The 24,806-nt window shown below is 40.8% G+C and overlaps 2 protein-coding genes across 5 annotated transcripts in view; one reads left to right on the top strand and one right to left on the bottom strand.

The window, feature by feature from the left end:
- Positions 1-403: 403 nt before the first annotated feature.
- On the top strand, positions 404-21,753 carry armc2 (armadillo repeat containing 2). 3 transcript variants are annotated; one of them, XM_071479386.1, is made up of 19 exons: positions 418-3,451; positions 4,886-5,189; positions 5,294-5,366; positions 5,715-5,880; positions 6,487-6,613; positions 9,482-9,549; positions 9,837-9,962; positions 10,242-10,349; positions 11,264-11,448; positions 11,594-11,696; positions 11,895-12,109; positions 12,743-12,888; positions 14,774-14,873; positions 16,238-16,568; positions 18,348-18,470; positions 18,660-18,773; positions 19,213-19,345; positions 20,390-20,544; positions 20,801-21,753. In XM_071479386.1, exons 2-19 carry the CDS (start codon positions 4,981-4,983, stop codon positions 20,947-20,949), a joined length of 2,631 nt encoding a protein of 876 aa, XP_071335487.1. In that variant the 5' UTR covers positions 418-3,451; positions 4,886-4,980; the 3' UTR covers positions 20,950-21,753. The 3 variants fall into 3 exon arrangements, with proteins under 3 accessions (XP_071335489.1, XP_071335487.1, XP_071335488.1); XM_071479388.1 differs by lacking the exon at positions 20,801-21,753 and having other exon boundaries at positions 404-3,451; positions 19,213-19,368; positions 20,390-20,527; XM_071479387.1 differs by lacking the exon at positions 9,837-9,962 and having other exon boundaries at positions 422-3,451.
- Positions 21,754-22,789: 1,036 nt separating this feature from the next.
- Positions 22,790-24,806, bottom strand: part of sesn1 (sestrin 1) — a 52,570-nt gene continuing 50,553 nt past the window's right edge. For both annotated transcript variants that reach the window (XM_071479389.1, XM_071479390.1), the window contains one exon: positions 22,790-24,731. In XM_071479389.1, coding sequence (XP_071335490.1) covers positions 24,645-24,731 — 87 coding nt within the window. In that variant the 3' untranslated portion in view covers positions 22,790-24,644. The remainder of the gene's footprint in view (positions 24,732-24,806) is intronic.

Below are 24,806 nucleotides of genomic sequence, written 5' to 3'. Positions count from 1 at the left end.
AATTAATCAATTAATTAATAGACAGAAACACTGATAATTGTTTTTGTAATTTTTAAAGCAGAAATGCCATCATATTCACTAGTTTTAGCATTTCAAATGAGGGGATGCTGTTTTTTTCAGTTTTGTTTGTTTTCCTCTTTTTTTTGTCTTCCACGATAGAAAATTTTTGGGGTTTTGGATTGTTTTTCAGACAAAATATGTCATTTGATGGCATCCGCTTGGGCTGTGGGAAATCGGCAGGGCAGATTTCAATATTTTCAATCATTTTTCAAACCAAACTATTTTGCAATTAATCAAGAAAGTAATCTATAATGGAAATAATTGTAACCTCACTGGATAAGCAGAGAGATCAAGGATTCAAGGATTCAAATGTTTATTTGTCAAGTTGTCAAGCTATAATGTATATAGTGAAATGCAATGTGCCATGCGCTTATGGTTGTGTTAAAGGACCTGTGTGGGAAATGAGCATTAGAGAAGAGAAATATAAAAGATTGGAAGAGCAGAAAACACTATCTTGGGGGCAAAATAGGTTTGGAGAGGATAAAGATGGAAGAACAGAGGGAGAGAAGAGGAGGTACCACTCTGGTCAGGGTCAAACCAGGACTGAATGGCGATTAAGAGAAAGTAAAGAAGCCCCTGTCCTGCGAGCTGAGTGCTTTCTGTCAGTCTAAGCTTCTGGCCAGAGATGGAGCTGGTTGCCAGGGAGACACACCACCTTCACGCAGGACGATGGCTCTCACAAATCAACCCATTCATTCCTGTGACGTGAGCAGCACTGATAACAGTGACGTGGGTGTAGTGTGAGCTTGCGTGCACGGGACTCTGCAGCTCCTGGTGAGAGGTGCTTCATCTTAAGACCCGCCTTGTGCTTTTCTCTCATCAGCAACGCTCCTGATCTGGCTCCACAGGTTATCTCACACATATACACTCTGACTATAGAGTCCACTGCTTAACATATTAGTGCCAACTGTCCTGGCTGTACGTTTCCCCCTCCCTTAGTGACAATGAAATCACAGAGACCATCTTCCTCTTCCCATTGGCTGCTGAGCTCCATGGTGATGCCCTGTGATTGGGCATGCCCAGCCAGCACTCCCGGCCAATCAAGTTCACTGTATCCAAGAGACTGAAGCATGTAAGGCTATTTAAATCCAACCAGAGACTCACAAGATGGTTCAGATGTATATTTCACGGTGTAAAAAATAAAAAGCAGGGGGGAAAAGGTTTGTGAGTGGACGAATGTATAAATCCAGACAGACCTGATTGGTGTTTAAAGTGGTCGACCCATCTAGACGGGTTAAAGAGACCCTGAGCGAAGCGTTAGTTGAATGACTGAACTTCTGCATCATGTACTCCTCTTGAACTCTGAGTTTATCCATGAATATGGATCAAATTCTACTACTTTGCCGCATTGACGCTCGACTTGCAGCACATGAAGCTTGACAAGAGCAGGGATGTCTTGCTTAAATCGATTGGACAGAGGAGGTAAAAGCTGGAGGTCTTGAGTTCTCCTGTGCAGCTACAGTATGTGTGAGGGGGGCAACAAACTATTGGTCTTTCTTGTGGAGCAGAAATGTTGCATCAAAGACCAACTTGCAGTGGACCACAACAACAGAGTGAAACTCGCTGACGAACACAGCGTAAGTCTGCGGCCATTTTGTGTCCACTCATTTTATGAAACGTCATACCTTGTGTACCTACAAAATGGCGGGCAAATCCAAACGCCAAGAGCCAAAATGGAACAATTTTGCTGAAAGTAAATATTTAAGTTTGTCATATTGTACTTGATCAAAGTATTGGTAACATAAGTGAGTATTATTCATTTTTAGTGTGTCTTTTATCGAATTACATTTTTGGCCAGTGTTTGACTGGGATAAATCATTTTGTAACGTAAGAGAACAAAACATCTGGCTCACAGGATTATGGAGAATGACCTGATGTGTCTTTAACATGAGCTAGAGGTCAAGTGGAAGAGGACTACATCTACGACCGCTACCCCCAACTACAGTGTTGTCATGAAAACATCAACTGACTGAAGGTATCTGAATGCTCGTCGGAAAGTAGTTGGAGAAAAAATAACAATTCAGAACTTAATAAACCTTGAGGTGTAGGGTCATTAGCAACTGAGGATACACTATGTATCTTAGCTTTATATCTCTCACTGTTTCTCTGTGAGGTCATTTGTAATCTCTATGCTTCAGTGTGTGTGAGATTATTTTTTTTTTTAGAGGGCAACACTGATGACTCTTACTGACAGTTGCGCTAGGTTTCAAGCTGCTACTGAACATCAATGTAATAAGTGATTATTTCTAAATGAGAATTTTGTTTTATATTATTAGAGCTGTTTGTCTTTCTTCAGTGTAATACTGATTTGTGACTTTTGTTAACCAGATTCATTAAGAGCATGGGCTACAGTGTTTACCACAAATCTGTGCTGGCCTCTGTAACTTGTGAGTGTTTGTGTTGGAGACTTTTAAAATGTATGACTTGCATACTGCTGCCAACATGACAAAAAGAAATAAAGATATTTTCCTGTCAAACAACAAATGATGGCAAGGGTCATTTTATATTTTCTCTAATACCAGTACCAACATATTATTTTTCATTATAACAAGAAAATTATTATTGTGAGATAAATGTATACAGTGTAATATAAAGAAAAGTTTGTATGAAAAAAAGAGACCTGTCCAGTTTAGTAGGTCAGTGATCAGTGAATGATATATGATATAAAGTACATATGTATTGCTGTTCAACATTTTGTCTTTATAGTTTACTGAAAAGAAACAGTTGCACTACTTCAATTTTTCAATTTTTCAGAGATGTAACAGGCTTTCATTTGGGCTAATGTCATAGTTTGATGCAGCAATGAAATATAATTTCTTCTACATTTTAGTGCCCAGGATTAGTCAAGGACTTAAAGCATTCTTCGCTGCAGAACATACTGTAATGTCATTAGGATGGTCAAAGTACTGCATGTCTTATGGGAAACTTGGAGGTGCAAGCTTACCATTGTGGTCATAATTTGTATGTAATTATAAATTATCATTATTATAAATTGTTTAACTTAGAGCATTTTTATTGATGTTATCTGTACATCAAGATCCACAATGGAAATAGCTTTGGAAACACCTTTTTCAACCTCCCGTCAAATATTTTAACTTAATTTAAATTGCATTTTTTTTGGTGCCCATGTGTATCAGGGCGATTAGTAGCACCGTTTAAATCAACACCGGGACACTTGATTGAAAGTTTGCATCCTCCACATCTGGTGAAGGCGCGTAACCGCCAGCTGCGCGTTCACGTGTCCTCCTCAGGCTAGGTCGCTGCGAGCTCGAAAACTTCACGATTTTCAACCGATTTCAGCTGTAATATTTTTTCCTTGTCTGCTGTGGGAGCCTGCTTCAAGAGTTGGAGTGATAACGGTCCTAAACTGCTTCCTACAGAGGGGTCGATGGTAAGTTTCCTAGTTTACTTCACAAACCGTTTAACTAGTGGTTTTAGCTTTCGTTCATACCTGCCTTTCAAAACGCTTTCCGTTTCTCAGCTCGACTTCCGGTCACGTAAAAGTTGGGTACACTTACTACATAACAGAGGTTTGTCGCTGTTCTCACAGCTAGTTGAGTGGAAAAGCTTCTTTATATCGCCTTTTGTGAGGTTATTATTTTGGTACTGAGGTTTGTTGTCCTGGCGGCATTTGGTCACCATGGAGACAGAGCGTGAACGCGCAGAAGGACTTCTCATTCACTCACGTTTCAAGTCGCAACATTCACCAAATTTAATAATTTAATGCATAGAAATTATACAGTTGGACTTATTCTTCAAGTACTTCTTAAGAGCAAGTTTAAAGCACTTAATTAACTTCAGAAATATTGTACTCTTTGCTCCACTACAGTCATCTGACAGTTATGGCTGCAACCATGACTTGATTACTCTATTTATTTATTCTTTTTTGTGGTTATGACGGGAGGAATGTTTGTTTCTGTAATGAGCTGCTGGATATTTGAATTTCCACTTGGGGATAAAGAAAAGAAAGTATCTATCTATCTATCTATCTATCTATCTATCTATCTATCTATCTATCTATCTATCTATCTATCTATCTCCAACTAATGATAAATAATTTTTGTTTGCAATTGATCATCCTCAATGAATAAGTTAATAAAAAGTCACAAAATATTAGAAAATGTCTGTTTTAGTTTCAAATAGCCCAGTTTCAGCTATTCAGATTGCTTCTTTCATTCAGTTAGATTTATGCGCATGATAAGTTAATGAATCATTTACATTTTAGAAATAGGAACCAGTGAATATTTGGTATCTTTGCTTGAAAGATAACTTGATAAATTGATAATCATAATAATTGCTGAATAATTTTATGTCAGTCAATTAATTAACAAATTGTTGTAATTCCACTGACAATTATAGTTTAGATTATGATTTTACAAAACGTATGATGCTTCTATAAAATGATGCACTGTTATAGATTAAAAAAGCCAAAGTAGTTCAAATAAACTCTCACTTTTATTATTATTATACAGCTGTTTTCTTTTTGTTTTGTTTCATTCCAGCTTTTCAAAAGGGGATATTTGCAGCTTTTCTCTACTTTATATCACTGTTGGTAAATACTATATATCTTAGGGTTTTGGAGTGTTGGTTCGACTAAACAAGGGGTTTGTACCTACCTTTGATGTTTCAAGTGTGTTTTATTGATAATACTTCCATATTCTTATTTAAGATTGAATTTTGGACTTGTAATGAAGTAATTATACATTGTGGTCTTGCTACTTTTAAAGTAAAGGATATGGAGACTGGATATTTTTCACAGGATCATTTCACAGGGACTGTTCATTTTCTGTTCTGGCATTCTCCAAATTTTTATGTTTCCCATTAGTGATACACCCTGTAACCACCCGCATAATGAAGACAAACCACTGAAGTCATTTGCAGTCAGTCTTCGCAAATGTCACATAGACCTAAATTGCCTCTATGGAGAGGAAACATGAGAATTGCAGCCCCTTTATTCCACGGCGCAACGCTTTGAGGAAAACAAGTGCAGAAATTGTCAATGAAGCCAGACAATCCCTGCGAGTTCAGTCCACCCAGCGACCATTCACTCCCAGAGATGGACACAGGCAACTTTTTGGAAAGAGCTCTGTTCGTGCAGGTTGCGACAACAGACCTCCATCTACCTTTAGGTCAGTCACAAACTCAACCCTTTTTTAATTTGTCCGATTCTGAGATCAATTATGAGTCACAAGTAACCTGTGAAAATAATAATCAGCCTTTTTTCATGTTACAGTCTTCATTCTCAAAATTTTGATGCCCCTGATTCAAGGCCAGGTTCAGGGACTCGCCTTTCTCCACTGAACCACGTAAGTTCCCTCTCACACAGGCACACACAATGTGTCATAGTCTAGGTAGAAATTAATATCAGTGTTAATATTCTAATATTATGAGTATTACCATGAAAACTCAAAAGCACTGAAAAAATCAGTGCCTCTGTATGCTGGTTTAGCATCAGCGTTGTTGTTTTTATAACCAAGATGAAAACATTAGTAAATGGGATTATAACATTGATAATATATGAAATAAAAAATAAGAATAGATGAGTAACAATAGTAATACGATCTCTTTGTGGACACAGTTATTTTCATTGGTGAAGCAAAGCTCTGGCTCATTGTTTGCACCATCATGCCACTGATCTGTTTGTGCTACACCAGAATCCAAAGTTTCCAGTCCCCTGTGAGGCTGAGGATGCATTCAAAGCCTTTCCCAAACCCCCTGCTGACCCACTGGAAGTGAAGAGGGGGCTGGCAGGGGCACGGGCACGCCTCCTCAGGGCTGGATCTCTCACCACATTGCCTCCTGTAGAGGGACACACAGATGGTAAGTCAGGAAAAAAATATTGATGCAAGTCTGGATCAATGGAGAAAACATGGTAGATGAAAGAAAAAAGAAAAAGTATATAGTTACTGAATGTATGACACAAAGCCTGTCTATTTTTTATTGCTTACAATAAAATGCTAATGACAGAAGGTGCATTTGTTAAACAGGTAAAAAGTAAGAAAAACAACACACAATTTATTTCAGTCTCTGCATCGCTCTAAATCCTCTGTGCAGACACTAGTGCTAAAGCAGTTTTCTCAAATGGAAATGAATAGAGCCATTCACATGCTGACATTATACCTGATTTACAATCTCTGTTGTTGGGCTGGATGAAAAACGTAATTTACTGCTGCTGTTTTGAGTGGAAAATGACTACTCTCTCTTCTAAACTTTGTCATGTGAAATGCTCTGCTGTTTACAGCAATAAAATAGATAATGGAGTTTGACTGAATTCTTTTACCTGTACATTTATTGTATGTGTTCAGCGTGTGATTGTGTACGTATGAATAGACACTTATCTTTTGCCCAGTGAAAGAAGTAGAAATGTGACTGCACACAGCAGCAACCAGTAAATAATTTCTGGCCACATCCTTTCTACGTGTTTAGTGACAGAAAGATTAAACGCAGGCCCAGGACAAAAGCAGCCATCAACTCAGCAACCTCTCAATACAGACTGCACCAAGGTCCACAGTGGTCCACACAAACCTGGCCCACACAGAACAGCAAGTGTAAGGTACGCTTTCTGCCCCTCCATTTGATTTACAAGATCTGTCGTTCTCTCGCATCTGCCCTCCCACCTTCTCCTGCTCCCTCTTTTTGACTGAAGTGACAGTCCGACAATGAGTTGAAGATTTATTGGTACACAAAGGTTGCAGTGGTAGCCATTACTAGATGGAGTTTGTGCCTTTCCGCTTTTGCCTTTTAATCCTCCGAAGGCTCCTTTTTTTCATACTTGCCTCTCCCTTTAGCATGGCCCCAGTATGTTTAATTTGTAGAGTTCCCAATGTCCTTTTGTGTTCCTTTTGCCCTAAAATGCCCAGCCCCTGATCCAAATGCTAACATGCATGCTTATATTGTCTAAACCTACCATTAGTGAAACTCAAATCTAGGATAAGTTACTCAGGTTGTCTAATGCTATTAAAGGGTTGTAATATTTCTAAAAGAGTCACACACTTCTACTTGGACAAAACACAAAATGCTGATATCCCATTTCTAGAGTGGATTATATATGGTCAAAACCTTGGACTGTTCTTTTAATTACAACTACAGTATCTTACAAAACAGAAAGTTTTTAAACTGCTAATTGATCCAGAGCCAAAACTTTTTTTGATATGTTCAGTTGTTGGTAATAACAACTGAATATATGAAGTCAATTAGACCAGCAATTGTGTCACTAGCTAACAGATAGAACACAGTTTTTAACTTGAGACACTCGACCCAATTTTAAACCCTCATATACTTTACTGTACACTATATATTGGTCACAGTTAAATCCAGCTTCTTGGCGAGCTTCATCCCCAATGAAACTGCCTCTATCTGTCATTACTATCATGTGTCAGCTTTTACACCTTCACAGTGCAGAGAGGGTAAAAGCTCTGCTTTTTTCTGCCGACCTCATCAGCTGTGTGTCAGCACGAGGGGCATAACTCTGGGCGTACGGTCGGGGGCTGTCGTTACAATCCATCCGCCTATCGATTGGGTGGGGCAGCTGGGGCTATAGAGTGGGGACAGACCATAAAACACTTTTACAGGAAATCTAGGCTATCGCCCGCAGCATATCCTCCTCCCTCGCAAGCCAAGTTAACACGCAATGTTTGTATAACTTGTTGCTGACAAAGAGAGGTCTCAAGAGATCAAACTGTGGTCAATTTATGATGAAAGAGGATAAGTTTCAAGACTTCCCCTCCTTGATTAGTGGTAGGTCAGAGTTTTTGAAGCACTATTCTTCAGTGTTGCAATGACCAACATAAAAGGTGCATTAGACATACAGAGTGAAAATCGCAGAGATAGTCAAACCAGAAGTACACTAACAGCAAGTGGAAATAGACACAGCATGACAGATTAATATGATGAGTTGGATGGAATATAAAGACAGGGGAGATTAGACATCCACTAGGTTCTTTTTCTCCAATAAGCCGGAGCTTTATAGCTCCAAATGGCTCTCTATTAGATTTGGGTACCCATCTGGGCAAGGCTGGCAGCAGCGTGTGTTGTGACTGCAGTGCACTGGCCAGGCCTAAGACAGGGATGAGGTCATGTCTCAGAGAATGCAGTATCACACAAAGAGGCCTTATTATCAGGCTCTTAATCCTATCATACAGAGCCAAAGCCCCCTCTCTGACATTCACTGCAACATGCCTCAGCCAGCACTCCCTGCTGTATATGCCCTGTGTGCCAGCTTATACTAATCGCTAAATCTCCTTCAAAGTGAAAGTGCACTCTAAAGTAACGACCACATACTGTATATGTCATCAAGCAACACCTTCAGGTGATGCTCGAGTGGAATGAGAGGGAAGCATTTTTACAATAGCTGGGGTCATTTTCTGTCTCATACCTGTCAACAAGACCATGAAATAAAGCTCACTTAAATGTAAAAGCTCAAAGAAATATGCCATCCTGAAAGGGAAGGTCAGGCGTTTGTGCTAATGTCACTCTGGATGCTTCAGACAGTCTTCATAACATAATAGTGATCACAGTTTTGCATATTTTTTCAAGGCTGATTCTCACTTTGTGAGATTTGTGAAGTAAACCATAGAGCCGGTCACATAGTAACATGTCATAAGGCACACCACCTGTCATGTTTCATAGAATTTATTGTAGCACTGAGCCATGCTCTTTGTGTGTGAGTGGAACAGTGCAGACTTGACAGTGACATGCAAGGATTAAGACTCAACAGTCATATGCAGCGGGCAAGCCACAACACATAGCACAGCATGACACAGCGCGTGTTTTTTGGGTGCACTTTTCAACAGTAAGACTGTGGAGACAGCTCACATTGACAAATCATGAACAGCTTTAACCAGACTGCCCACAAAGCAGGACCTTAGTTCCTGTCTGTTGGGGATTGCAGTTTGAGATGCTTAGTGTCACACACGCAAGCACAGGCACAAAGATTCACACACACACACACACACACACACACACACACACACACACACACACACACACACACACACACTGGAATGTACAAGCAGTCACGCACAAACAAACAGACACATATACACACATTTTTTCATGTGAGTACACAAGTGCATACATAAACACACACTTTACAGATAAATGCACCTGCACACACGTCTCAACCTCTGCTGCAACAGGGACACCTAGTGGCACTTGATGAACATACACCTACAGGCTTATGGTCAGAATATCAAGTCAGCAACTTTTCATGGAAATGTCCTCTTTGACACAACAATTCATCCTTTAAATATTTTGTGTACCTCTTACTTTATTTTCATGTTTTTATTCTGTTATCATTATATCCAAATGAACCAAAATTGCCAAAGTCATTGAAATTTATCTAAACAAGTAAGTAGTCATTCTCATGTCCAGAATCTGATGTAACTGCACTCTTTGTGTTTTGGTTTCTTTGTACCAACAGTAGAATAAGGCAGCCTGGTGTTGACTCAGGAGTTAGACCCACAGACTGCACAACAGGACGGAGAACAGGTTTGTCCAGATATAGACTAAATGAACCTTACTGCAGTTTTTTACAGAAACTGTACAGAATTTTATTTCTAATAAAAATATAGCTGAAACTCAGTGTAAAATACCACATCATTTTATTCTATCTCTACAGAGATACCTAAAGCCAAATCAATATAAGCATATCTAAATATAATACTACAGTATATAGTCCTCAGGCCAGAAATGTTATTTCACCAATAACATAGACACACCTCTCTCTGTGCATGAGCAAGACTTTGTCAAACTTTGATTGGGGTGTTGTTGCTAAGGGCCTCATTTCCACCACGAGAGGCAGCCAGCCAATAGCCGAGAGAGCTGTTGGTTTGGGCAACCACAGTTTCCTGCATCACACCAAGCAACAAGCAAGGGGGGTATGCAAATGTTCAGCAAAAAAGGTACATGGTGTGTGAGAGTCTGCAGACATTTGTGTGCACATTCACGTGTTTGCATCACACATGCACACACTCACATGCCCACATGCAGACTATTTCACATCAGCACAGACACAAATCAGAGGAAGTTAAGCTGTGCGTGGTGACCTTTCATTGTGGCATCAAACTTCCTGCTGTTTTATTTTAAGACACTGAACTTGTGAACCATGCTTGCCACTTATGCTCACCGTCTGCATTTGGAGGAGGTAACTGGCTAACTGCAATTCTCTCCACACATTTCAGAGCGAGGGAATGAAGACAACACAAGAAGCACAGAGGAGGGTGCAGAGTCATTGATGTGGAATAATATGATTGGTCCTCTTCTGCAACAACTGGAGGCTGTGGCGGCAGGTAGTGAGGCCAGTGCAATATTGAACCTCAATAACAAAGTGCAAACACATGACACACATCAGTCGCTCATTTCTGTGTTTCCTTGTTAAATTTCATTTTCAACCAGCAGGCTGAGAAATTGATAGTCATACATGACATCTCACAATCAGACGCCCTATCATTTCAACCAGTGAAGAAAGGCAAACAAAACACATAGTGTTATGTTTGGCATCCATACAGAATTGTCCCAGCCTGAAACTGCAGTCTGACACCCATGAAGTGAAATCTATGGTTGTAAATATTTTAACACTCTACAAATTTAATGGAAAATTCATTTGAAAGATAAATATTAAATATTTATTGCACCAAGTGCCTTCTGGCTCATGCATAAAACACCTTTCAGATTGCAGAGGGAAGCTGCAGCGAAGTGTCAAGTGTGAGACTGAGGCCGACCTTTTTTAGAAGTGGCCAAACCCTGTTATTTATGCTGGGAAAACATTTATTTTACCTCAAAAACAAGGAAAAGACTCCACCCTCTCTCTTCCTCTGCGTCAAGATTGTAGCTGCCTGTTGCAGAATTGTTTCCCTGCATTTGACCATTGAAACTCAAAGCTGCTTCTTAGAAAAGGAAGGGGGATGTTATTTCACTGCTTGGCAATGTGTTATTGATGTTGGAGAATTTAACCTCAAGTTATTCATGCAAATAATATGTATACCATGCAGCAGAGCCCAAATTGATTACACACACACAACATACCTAAACTATCACTCACATGTGTATTTATAAGGATGCACACTTGCCAACACACACAAGTGAGTGTTTTCATTTTGGGATGTTTACTTTCTATGTGAATGTTTGAAATGTTGCCCTGAAGTTTGTTTTTTTTTTTATTTTGGTTTTTTTTTTTGTAATATCTGCTTTCCTGCGATGCCAGGCAGCTCCGAGGGCTCGGTGGGCTGTCTGTGTGATTTGTGTGACCGTCTCCATGGCACCTTGGCAGAAGCAGACCTGCTCGGCCGACGCTGTAAGAGGAGGTCAGGGATTCTTCGAACACTGTTCCGCCTCATCGACCTCAACTCTGCTCAGCTCAACCTGCACATCACTAAGCTCTGCCTTGCTGTGAGTCATCTGTGTGTGTGTGTGTGTGTGTGTGTGTGTGTCAGCTTGTCTGCCACTAAGTCTCTATCACAAAGGGCACCCAGGGCACTTAGTGCCTCATACAAAAGTTATGTGAAGGTTTTTTTTTTTGTATTCTTCTCTCCAGCTGTGTGTCAGTGGAAACAACCTGCTCAACATCTGTAAGCTCATCTTCCAGATCAGCCGCAGTGAAAGCAATGATGTCCTCTTCCAGAACAACTCAATTATAGGTCAGGATGATCTAGTTCAGCTGTTTCCTATTCTGTACTGAATCCTGTGTGTAATGTAATATCTTTTGTGTTATTTTTTATCTATCTGGTAACATTTTTGTGATCCCTGAGCCCTATCATTACAAACGGCAAATATTCCATCCAGTGCACACTATATAGATGGTAACAATGGATGTTATTTTTATTATCTGTGTTTAGACTCGTTGCTGGGCGTACTGAGCCATGAGGATGTGTCTACATCTGGAGAAGCTCTCTTGTACTGCGTTGGCACTCTGAAATTTCTCTCAGGAAACAGTGCAATCCTCAGACTCCTGCTGGACAAGAACTGTATGGGTGTGGCTCAGAAACTCCTCCAGAGGCTTCACACTGTGGAAGAGACCCACTTCCCTATAGCTGGGCACATCCTTGTGCAGGTGAGACAGATTCGTTTGATATCATTTGATATTTGGTGGATAGCAACTTAAGAAATGGTTATTCTAAGTCAATAAAAACTAACAAAATATTAAATGTCCTTCTTTATGTATTTGTTGGCTGGTGCAGATTTTCCCACTGTTAGACAAAAATATTTTTGTCTATGTCTGGCATATAAGCTGCTACGAGAGCATGATGTTCTGTACTGGCTTGGACATTTCAGTCCAAAACACACCCTGCTTGACTCTTCTGAACATGATTGCTTTTCATTTGATATATAACACGAGTCATGATGCTGTTTGAGAAGGGAAATAAGCAGACCACAACTTTCCAGAACTTTCTGTGCTGCCGTGTGTTTGGAAATTTCTGTTTCCCTGTGGTGATAGAATGATTGATGTCCATACTGAATAGTTTCCGGTCGCTCTGCTGCATGCCGTCCTGCACAGGCCAGCAGCCAGCCTTAATGAGCATATGACTGACATTGTGTGCAAGCCACAGTGCAACACTGACACGCAGTACTCTCCTAAATACAGACCTTCAAGTTACTATGTGTGCAGACCTCCACTTGCTAACCCACACTCTCACCCCTCTGTCTCCCTTTTTGCCTCTCTCTGTCTGACCTCTGACCCCTCTAGCTGACAGCCATCCTGAGGAACCTTGCCGATCACCCTCACTCCCGCCCACTCTTTGTGTCCCTGTCTGTACTGTCAGAGCTTTGTCTGGTGCTGCATCATCACCGCAAAGACCAGGACATCTGCACCAACATTTCCAGAATATACAGGTATCATACACCCACTTCCACATGATTGTAATAATTTGATTCAATGTCTCACCCCAGTTGTGGTTTGGAATCAAAATTGTCTGTCTGTTGTTGAGGATCATTTCTCCCTTACGTCTTCCTGCTTCTTTCCTCAGCTCAGTAATGTAAACCACCACAACCTGTAATGAGTTGAATCAAAACAGACCATTATTCACCTCTTACCCTATGTTCTCTGCTTTTTCTTCTTTCTCCAGCAATCACTCTCCCTCTACAGTAAATCCCCCTTTTATTTTCTTCTCTTTCATGATGTTTTTGTTTGAAGCTGGGTCTCACATAACAAGAGTTGCATACCATTTATCAAAGGGGATGTGGTCACACATCTCCATTGCATCTATACCATTACAAAAACTACAGATTTCTGTTTTCCTTATAGTTTTTAGCTCTGAATGGGCAAATGACTTCAAATGCAAAAACAAACACACACTGCTACATTTGTAGTGTAAAGTTTTGTATGTGTCACTGGTCTAATAAGAAAACTTGACACTTTCATGGACAAAATGTCTAAAAATGTAATTTTCTGAATCTGAAGATCAGTCAGTGAAACCAGATTGGAGGTGTGGGTTAGAGCTAATTTCACTCATGAAAACACCGAAACATTTTGAGTTTGCTGTTCACAAGGAGCATCTGTTGATGTGAACCGTGCCTCGCAAAAAAGAGATCTCTGAAGACTTGTTGATTTACATAAAGATTAGGAAGAGCATGCAGCATTACATGTCATGTAAAAAGGACACTGCAGACCAACATGAACACATCATCCCAAAGGTGAAGTATGGTGGAGGAAGAATCATAATTTGGGGCTTTGCTGCCTCTGGGCCTGGACAGCTCGATATCATTGAGGGGAAGATAAATCCCCAAGTTTATCAAGGTATCTTACAGGATAATGTCAGGGTCTCTGTCCACCTGCTGAAGCTCAGAAGAAGCTGGGTAATGCAGACTGACTTCAAACAAAGAAAGTCCACCTGTTGAAGTGGGCCAGTCAGAGCCCAGATCTTAATCCAGTAGAGATGCTGTAGAATAAAATGAAGAGAGCTGTTCACATCAGACATCCTAAGAATATGGCTGATCTGAAGCAGTTCTGTAGGAAGACTGGTCCAAAATTCTTCCTAAACATTGCAACCGGTTATTAAATCCAATGGTTCACTCACCTTTTCCACCAGCACTGCGAATGATTAATGGGTGTGTTCAATAAAGACACGGCAGATTATAATTGTTTGTGTGTTATTAGCGTAAGCACGTGTTTGTTTATACTTGTCACTTAGAATAAGATCAAATCACATTTCATGAAGAATTAACAGAAAACCAGGTCATTCAAAAAAGTTCACATACTTTGTCTTTCCACTGTACTTACTTGAAATAAATACTGCAATACACGCCAGCTTTACTCTTGACCTTTCATGGAGATACATGGGACAATTATTTAGTGTAAAACCTGGCACAGGGCTTTGGCACCAAAGTTACCCAAGTCCCAGTGACCCTTACTACAGGCTCGATGTCCTCTGGACTCAGTCCCTGCACCAGAGTGCAATGACACAAATGATGCTCTGAGTCCTCACCTTCAAATCCTCTCTCCAGGTTTCCAGCCTCCTACTCTGCCAGTTCAAGTACATTATCAGTGAGTGAAGCACAAAGTAGAAGATTTACTACTTGAATGTGCAAAAAAATCAGTTTTTCCAATGCAAATTATAAGGCAAAACAAGTATTTTAGTGCTGTAATAAATACAGTCTAAATATTTATGCGTAAGATTAAAAAAAAAATTAGATCCCAGCCCAGGCCTACTTTTTAGCCAGCGTGTTGGAATAGTCAGTAAGTTCAGTGGTGGTATTTGTTGTCCCCTCTCTCCCTCAGTAAACTCTCCTCTTACTCGGAGTGCCGGCTCGCCCTGGCCCAGACCCCTGACTGCTACCGTCTATTTTTAGAACTGCTGAGCAAACATCACCAAAAACAGGTGAGTCCACTAGCCTCCTCTGTATTTGTGTGTGCTTGAGTGTGTGTGTATGAGAGAAGACGAGTTTTTCCAGTGTTCATCATGTAACTCCACTAAGCATGTTTACCCTCAGAGCAAGCTGTTTATGTATGTCAAGTCCAAGCACATTTACAGGACATTGTGTCCATCTGCACGTGGTGTTCCTGTCTCAGTTTCTGCTCTCGTGTGTGTGTGTGAGTGTGTTTTGACATTTTATTATCCAAGGAGGGGCTGAGTACGACAAGGAAGGTGGGGGGTGGGGGTGAAAAAGAAAAAAAAAAATAAAGGAGGTGCACTTGAGTAGAGTAGAGGTGATACAGAGGTGGAGGGGAGGAGACTTGACAGACATATGTTTTTAATCTAACTGGGAATAAACACATACCCACGCCTTCAAATACACACACACACACAAACACACGACAGAAAGAGGTGATGAGCAATGAGTCTGTGCTCACAGCAATGTCACAGTGCATTTATAGGGGAACTGAGTATGTTCCTGGCTCACCTGCTCTTCACCTTATTTACTTAGAAGAGTCAGGATACAAGTGTGACTTACAGCGTGTTATATGTCACCTTTTTTTCTCAGTAAATGTGAGAAAACTCATTGAAAAGTTTGGGTGTAGTTAGGCTCAAACACGTTTACACTTCTCCAAACCCTCTAGGGGAAATGACTGACACCGACAATAGTGCTTCTTGACAGGGCAGGCTCACTGTGCTGCAGGTGAAGTTGTTGCTGATCTTCAAATCTTTAACACAGTCTCATAGGATTTAAGGTTGTCTACTTTCCATTTTCTAGTCAGAAACTATCAACCTCTACTGCTGAAGCTTAAAGTCGATCAACAAAAAATTATTCAGCAGTTACTTAGATTATTGAGTAACCACTCCGATTCAAATGCCAAACATATCCCAGTTCCAGCTTCTCAAAAGTGAGGATTTTCTCTGTTTTATGTTATTGTAAATTAAATATCTTTCATTTTTTTGAATGATTTATCCAACAAAACAAGACATTTGAAGATGTCAACTTAAACTCTTGGAAATTATACTGGGAAACTTTGACTTCTTTCTGACATTTCACATACAAAACAACAAATTAATTAATAAAGATAACATCTGGCAGATTAATCAATAATGAAATAAACTTAGTTGCTGCCCTGTAAAAGGAAATGTCGATCAAGTGAAGACTGTTTGAAGCCACGAAAATAATGGTGGCAAAGACAATTTGACGTTTTAACCCAATGTGCAAAAGTAAGAAACAACTAAACAAATGTTTTGGTTGGTTGGTGGGTTTTTATTCAGAAGCTTGAGAAATATTTGACAGATGCAAATCACTCACTGTTCTCACACAGGACCTTGTCGTACGGCTTCTTTTCACCCTCGGGAACCTCACAGCCAAAAGTGATGAGGCTCGGCAGCAGCTCTTCCAGTGCGAGGGCTGCATGGACACACTCCTCCAAGTGTACGACAGCTACCAGCGAAGAGACGCGTCACCACATACACCCTCACAGACAGGTGCCCCTTCCCTCAGCGAACCTGCCGCTCCTCCCGTGGGCGTGCAGGAGGATGACGACGTGCTGGTGAAGCTGGTCAGGGTGCTGGCGAACATGTGCATCCACCCGGCTGTAGGTCCAGCACTGGCAACCAACACAGCCTGCACTCAGCTTCTGATGGAGACACTCGGTGAGCAGAGAGCAGGAGGAACTCATCAATAGCCTATTTAAGTCGTTCACTTTTTATCTATATCATTTATTAAATGGCAAAAAAAGTATAATCAGTAGCAGATTTAGAGCTGTGACACTTTCAGATTTGTTCTTTTTGTCCACATTGTGTCTCTGTTGTACAAAGGAAGCAGCGTGTGACAATCTGGAATTCTAATAAGTTTAAAAATAGATGTTTAGTGCATTGTAAGTACAGTAAGTCTCTGCAAGGTACCCAACCACTTCCCTTGTGCTGGGAACAAGACATGACTTTGGTCGAAAACAAACTCCCCGTTTGTCTGTTCATGCCATCGCTCACTTTCCTCTCAGTGCTTTCTGTTCAATACGCAGCACATCCTCTTTTGGTTTGGTTTGGCTTTTTTTTTTTTTTTGTTTTGTTTTTTTAAGTCTGACAGAGCGAAGCACCTCACTGCATGAGCAGGATGTTCAGTCACATCTCACAGCCGACTTGGTTTGTGTGTGTGAAATTCTCCCATGTGGTTAGATGGTTTCAGGACAGGTTGAACTGATACGCAGGTGGGTGTGAAACTCTCAATTTCTCTGCTGCGTGCCTCCTACACGTACTTCATGGCAGTTTGGAGAGAGAATTAAATAAACAAAACAGAGGTCAAAGTGTAAAAAAAGAAACTTTAATGTATGAATGAGGCCAGTGAGTAAGATGGGAAGTAAATTAAGTAACTGAAGACAGAAACATAAAATGAGTGATTGGAAGGGAATACTGAGCTGGTGTGACAGCTGGAGACAGAAAACTAAATCTCAATAGAGGATGAAAGAGCAGGCTTGGCTGATCGATGAACTGTTTTGATCAAGTTCATGACAGGCTGCGCTGCTTTACATTACAGAGCTTTGAAGAGGAGGGAAGGGGCGGTGGTGGCACAACAAAGCAGCATTTCCAGTCAGAACCAGAAACAAAATTCTGTGTGACACAGGCGCCGGTTGACAGTGCAACCGCAATACCCGCGATTTATGACCGAGCACACGACATCTGCTGCTATATCAGGAACAGACTCGTTTTCCAAGCCACTCACAGTGTCATGGCTGCGTGGATTGGGTCACATTGACCTTTGTATGCAGCCCATGATCAAACTGACTGTATCAGGCCAAAATTAACCACAGATAACAGCTGCTTTTATGATAATGTCACACTGTCACATCAGTGTGGAGGAGCTGTAATATGCAAAAAGGCTGAAGTCCCAGGGGGCTCAATGTTGAATGTATCTTATTCAAAGTGCTTTATAATTGTTCTATCTACCTGTAAATTATCATGTATACCTATTGATACCTGCATTGCACTTGAAAATATGAAAACCCACGTCTTAATATTGCCACCCACTTCACACAGTACATGTTGCAGTTGTTTCAAGGTTTAATAATCTAACCTTACTTTACGATGCCTTCACCCGGATTCATCTGGTTAGTCATTATCGGGGAAAGCGATGTTTATTCTGAGCTCTGAGTGCACACATGTATTCTTCTCATCACCAGAATAAGGGTATTGTGAGCAGTGATATTTCAGGAGCATTAAGGGCCTGTTCCTCTTGGCTGGACAGTGTGGATGCTCCCTCTGTTGGCTGCACCTTATACAGGAGGATATTTAGGGGAAAAAGACAAACATCCTTTTGGAGATCTTTGTAAAAAGCCATGTTAATTTAGGGTTACTTTTACTCATGATTATTTTGTTTCTTGTTGTTCTGTTGTGTGTGTGTGTGTGTGTGTGTGTGTGTGTGTGTGGGTAACACAGAGCTGAGGTCTGTGCAGGAGAGCGAGGAGCTGTTGGTGAATGTGGCTGCCACCATCAACAACCTTTCCTTCTACCAGGAAAAAAGCTCTGCAATCAGACACAGTGAACTCATCATTGCAAAGCGTAAGACTCAAAGAGTGTCAGATTTTAATGTAAAATGAAAAATAAAAAACATTGAGAGTATGCTACTATTTGTTGAATTTGCTGATTTAACATTATTTTGTCCCACGGTCCCTTTTTTTCCAATTGTCCTCCCCCCTTTTACTCCCCCGTTCCTCTGTTTTCTCTGCTCACTCTGTCTTTTTACCTCAGTAATGTTGAAGTTGGTGCTCAGCTCCAGTATGGACGCCATGCTTGAGGCCACACGTGTATATGGAAACTTATCGCAGTCCAAGGATGTGCGGGACTTTATTATGCAAAACAAAGGTAAATGGTGAACACAAACAGACACAGACGAAAGACTCCAGCATGGGAGTATGTCATATTATTAAGTGTCTGTGTCATATTATTTTACTCATGCAGGCAAAGTTGCCAAAGAATGGCCATATCAGAGTCAAAACTTCCTATCTATTGAAAGTGTGATATTGATAAACATAAATAAATTGAAGAATGCACCTGTAAAGATGTATAAACTTCCAAGCACATAACTTTACAGAAAGCTGAGTGCTCAGTCACAGAACACCGGTACAGTATGCACCTCTGCGTACTGTTGTGTCATGTTTGGGCTGGACTTATCTGCAAGGCCAGCTACAGTCAGTATAAACATGCCCGCTGGCTCTGGTGATAGTGGTGCTCTTATCTTTGCCCTGCTTTGTCCTTGTCCGCTCAATTACTCTGTCATCTTTCTCCACTCTCTCTTCTTCAGTGCACCAGTTTGTGGTGACGCTGCTTGACTCAAAAAGCACTGAGATGTGTTTTTCAGCCTGCGGGGTCCTCACCAACCTGGCTCTGGACCCTCCCAACCGGGTCAGTCTATCCCTAGAGGGGGCTGCTGCCAAGTAAGGACGCTTAGAGATTAACGGTTTGTTCATGTCGGGGAGTGTCTGTATGTATTCATATACACAACACAGATTTTTATTGTATTTGACTTTTTTACATACTAAGGTCCAATAGTTTTAATATATGATTGACAACTTGACCACTCCCAGCAGGCTGAAGCTTAATTTGCAGCCATCTTCACACAGTACATGTCATTACCATGACCTGGAACTCACCAGACAAATCTTCCTGCATATGACTGTTTAGTAGCTGGTGCCAGAGGTCAGCTAGCTTGGCTTAGCACAAAAACTAGACACAGGGATGAACATCTAGCCACTGTTAGCACCTCTAAAGCTCAATAACATGTTATGTCTTGTTACATTTGTACAAAAAAAGTGTTAACATGATAAGTTGTGGTTTTACAAGGGGTCGTGTGCCAGGCTATTACCTTTAGACAGAGCCAGGCTAACAGTCTTTCTCTGTTTACAGTCTTTGCGCTACACTAAGCTAAGCTGGTATCAATCTTCTCATCTACCTCTTGGCAAGAAAACAATAGAGTGTATCTCCCAAAATGCCAAACTGTTCCTTTAAGAGCAGTGGCACCCTCTTTGCAACAGAGAGTAAACATGGTTTTTTTTCAGGGGGAAATATGGTCCTCATTTTCACAGACATCGGCACAACAGCTCCACTGACATTCAGCAAGACGCTTCTAATCATCTCAGCCTTGATGTAATTTGTTCATAGTGGTTACACGAAGTTATTATTACTGATTTGTCGATTTCGATTAATTTGTACATTTTCAACTCATGGGAACTGAAAGAGGAATAGATTCTGTGAAATTATCTTCTATCTATACTGGAGGCTTATCACTTCCAAAAGTGAGCTTTGCTTGAACAATTAAGTTCCTATTTCCTCTTTACACACACACACACACAGACAGACACACACAGCCCTCTTTCAGATGTATATCCAATGAAGTGGAGCTAATGCCCATAAACTTGCTGGTCATGTGAATCTTGCTCCCTTGAGTCATATGATGTGTGTCCGTGTGTGTTTGTGAACAGTCTGGTGGACAGTCTGAGAGACTTCGGACCAGGTGATTGGCAGCTGGCAGGGCAGATTTGTCAGGCGCTGTGGAACCTGATCGGTGGCGGTTCAGAGAACCCGCTGGACACAAAGGAGAGAGAGTCCCTGCTGGAGATCCTCACTACATGCTTAGGTTGGTGTTATTACTAATCCTTACATAACAAGGGAGGGAGCCATGCTGGAGAGAACACGCTCTCACTCACATCAGTGGCCCTCAGGGGGAAGGGAGGAACACAGATAGTCACACTATCACGAACATAACACCTCCACGGTCACATCTGGGAGCTGCCTGAACACAAAACATGTCACTGTAAAGTACTGAAAACGAACGTGAAACCTCACACTGCCCCCTCTCATCCTCTGTCCTCTCTTCTTAATTTACTCCTTAGATCAAGAGGAGGCTATGAAGTGGATAGAAAATGAAGATGTGAGGGATTTTCACAGGGCATGCTGGGAGTTGGAATTCCTACCTGTGGCTCAAAAACTGGTGAAGATTCTCCAGCCTCCGGACCCGACAGCCCGACACACTGGGACATGAAGTTAAGAGACATGTTTCCATAGAAGTAAATCCGTTTTCCTCTCACACAAAGATTTTTTCTCAGCAGAAAAAGTATCAAAACACCTTTAAAACATCTCAGACTGCTGCTGCAGAATAGTCCACCTCTCCATTATCCAACCATATGCTTAAGTATGTTCCCAATGTTTGTCATTTTGTGAAGTTATGGCTAAATACTCATAATTCAAGCTGACTATTGATGCTGTCTTTCATGAACGATGAAGCTTCAAACTTTTTACAGCCACTTTTAAGGCCTACAGATGGTCAGCGTTTCATACTCAAAGCAATAGACTTCTGGTTGAAGATAATTATGCACAATATAAGAAGCAGACTGAATCTGCACGAAACTGTAAAAAATGTGTGGCTGTATATAAAATTTATAGATTTTTTTCTTAATTCATGTATATAGACAAATACTTGAACTTCCACCCGTATATCAGTTTTATTTATTTTCTTAGCATCCTCGTCCTGTCAATACCAGCAGCCTTTTTTTTATTTTCATTAAAGATTAATAACCTTTTATGCACTTTAACTTTCACTTGCATAAAGCTTGCTGAAGCCTCAATTTCTGGGTATCTTCACATGTACAGGGAAAATTGAATACAAGTTCTTTGCACATTTATGTAACAGATTTGATCCGTTTTGTGTTGTTAAGTTAGTTTTATGATAATGTATTCTTGAAAACAGATGACTAACCTGAAATATACCTCATGAGCAAATCCTTTATTATATGTGTATTGTGTGACTTTGGAACTTGTTCGTAATAAAACAGAAGAAAGCAGGAAACGTTTTGCTTCTCAAAGCCTTTATTGTTACACAGATATGGGGCCAGGCAGTGCTTACAAGTTACACCAAGTAGCCTAAAGTACAGCATTTCAAAATCACATTGTTATTACATTGAAACAAATCAGAAACGGCACTTAATTCAAAAATCCCCAGTGTCACTTCCCCCAGATTTCACACAATAGTGACCTTAAAACAACCACAAGATAAGCCGATGTTTCAAAAACCCCTAAATAACTCATTAGCCAGAACTAGTAACAAACATTGTTCTCTACACAGAATTTCTCAGGTTGATATGAAAGACAGTTGGCTGGCTGATATCAAGGTTGCTCTAAAAAAAAAAAAGAAAAAAGCTTCCTATGCCACATTATCATCTGGGAAAGCCACCAAAATGTGAAGGCAGTTTGGTCAGCGGGGGATAACAGTGAGTTTCTGCTGGTGATTGTGTTCTGACAGACAGGCCTCTCGGGCCTCGATGGGAAACACCCTGAAGTTCAGACAGATTACCTCACAGGGAAAGTCAAGGATTTTTCCCCATGAGGTGTGACATGGACGCGAACATTAAACAGAGGTAAGGTGTCCTACATGGAAGTCCCCCTTATCTCGATCCAAATGTCGGTAAGGAGCAAAGAGAAAATGACCTCTCAAGCTTATACAGTAAAATTAAATTCACATGAAAGTCCCTGGACTGAACTGGTGACAAACTGAACTATTCCCCTGAGTTCAGCTTACTGTTAAAATTAAGTCAGCTTTCTTATCAAAGTGTACTTTGGAACAAAAGGTGTGAGAATAAAACTCCATGTCTTTTCATGAGTCATCTTTTTGCATAAAAACACTAAAGTATGCTTACTAATTACCATGGGTTTTAACTTCCTGCATTTGTGCAACTGAACAGTGGAAGTGAGCTGATGATGACAGTGATTGTGCTATGACTGTTTGATTCCTGAATTGTGTAGGCCTCTCCACATCTAATACAATCTCTTTGATGAAGCAGTGAAATCAACTTGTTTAGGAGAAAACTACGAATGATACACAACAATTCAATATCATAGTTTATTTTTTTTTTTTATCTTTTTCATATAATTTCATATAAAAAGTGTCAGTAACTGACATCAGTCAGAAGTCTGAAAAAACCTCCACTTCCTCTCAAACCACTTCCAAATGTACCATTCCTTTATCATCATCACCTTCCTCCTCCTCTGGATATCACTCATTCATCTGCCTGATTCTCTCAATCCAACTTCGGGAGAATGCAGTACTTTACTGGTTTTAGTAAACAAAAAACAAAACAGCAGAGGTTTCACACCTCTGTTCAAAATAAAATAAAAAAAAGCTGCTTTTGCACTGGTTAGACTTCCCCTGCAGGGAAATAAGCACAGCTACAACCTTTTACGTCCGATAGCCATCGACCGCAGTCGGCCCTGTGTGGGCGAGCAGAGTCCCCAAGAAATGGGAACACAGCAGCCCGGAAAGAGTCTCTGCTCACCAAAGAGCACTTCTTATATGTTTTATAGAGAAAAACAGAAGAGGTATTCATTTACTGGTAAAATTCACAATCCAAAGCTTCGAAAGTGTTAGGGTGACCAGGCAGCAGGGATAAGCGGAAGACAGATAAGGTGTGGTTAGGGCAACCGGAAGCAAATCCCTCCTGGAAAACCTGGTTTCTAACTTTCTTTTTGATTAGCTTTTTTTTTCTTTTTTTTTCCCAATACCAGAAAAATAAAGACATCATCATCATCAACAAATGATAAACAGGTATCTCACAATAACAGAGCTACAGCAGAAGCAAGAAGTCTTTCCTTCAAAGTGCCTCGCTTATCTTTTTTTTTTCTTTTTTTTGACACATGAAATTCAAAGACGTACTTTTTTTTTTCTCTGTCATTTGTGTGAAACACACAAACATCCACACCTCAGTCATCATGAACACAGAACTCATCCACACGTGAACAGTCAAACTCAAAAAGGGCTCAGACAGTGTTCTTTGAGTTTCTTTCCACACCTCTCTGGTTTTCACACACTCCTTGGATTAGCTTACATTGACATTTGAGATTTGGGATGGGGGTAGAGGACAAGAGGAAAGGGTCGGGGGGGAGGGGGGTAATGCAGTGGATTTCTCATGGATAGGGGCTTACAGGGTATAATGGGGTTGGGGGTACTAGGTGAGGGGGTGATTTGAGGATCAATATGACCCCGCTGAATACAACATGGGAGCAGCAGCATCAGCACGTATGCACACTGTGCTGGATAGTTGAGGCACACGTAAAAAAACATCGCCGAAAGTTAATGCTTCCATCTCCACTAACAGCAACCACATCGACAACATCCACGTCTCTTAATACAAAATGAAATAAAAAGATATTCAAGAAACTAAACAAATACAACAGTGACAACAGATTCAAAGTGCAGACTCTTTGTGGCTGCACAGCTTTCTGGGGATTTTCTGTGGGTTCTCACTCGACCAGGAGACAGAAGAGATTGGCAACCAACATGTTGCATGCTGGAATACTGAAACATCGTCCTGGATGCCTCCGGTGTCAGTGCTCTGGCCCGTCACAAACTCCCCAGCTGAGCAGGAGTTTGCTCCAGGCTGCCCTCTCTTGGTCACTTTTGGCACTGCAGGCAACACGAACTGAGTTTGTGTATCCACTTGTAGTTTGAGATGACTTTTCTTCAGCAGTTCTCTTTTTTTTTTTTCCTTGCTTTTCATTTGTTCTGATCCTCTTCTCCACATCCATCCAACAAGCACCATCACAACCCAGGACTCTCTTCCACATCTCTTTTGTTGAATCCCACCCCCCACCCCTTTGATTTTCTTTTTTTCTTTTCTTGAAGTGTCCCATAATGAGCAACAACAATGACAGTAAAAAGACAACGATAAAAACGCCAAAAGCACTTCATGTCATGTAGCGGGTGATCGCTCTCAGAGCGTATAACAGTTCTGCTTGCATTCGCGCTTCCATAAGAAGCAGATTAACGTGGACCTGAAGGAGACAAAAAGAAAGGCAGTCTTTAAACACTGTGCCATAGTTAACCACTTTGAAACAGCTGCAACTAAG

Source organism: Trachinotus anak, unplaced genomic scaffold (assembly GCF_046630095.1).
Source record: "Trachinotus anak isolate AG129_WGS33_773 ecotype Australia unplaced genomic scaffold, CSIRO_AGI_Tana_v1 ptg000005l, whole genome shotgun sequence".
NCBI lineage: Eukaryota > Metazoa > Chordata > Actinopteri > Carangiformes > Carangidae > Trachinotus > Trachinotus anak.
This window is presented reverse-complemented; position numbering and strand designations above follow the sequence as displayed.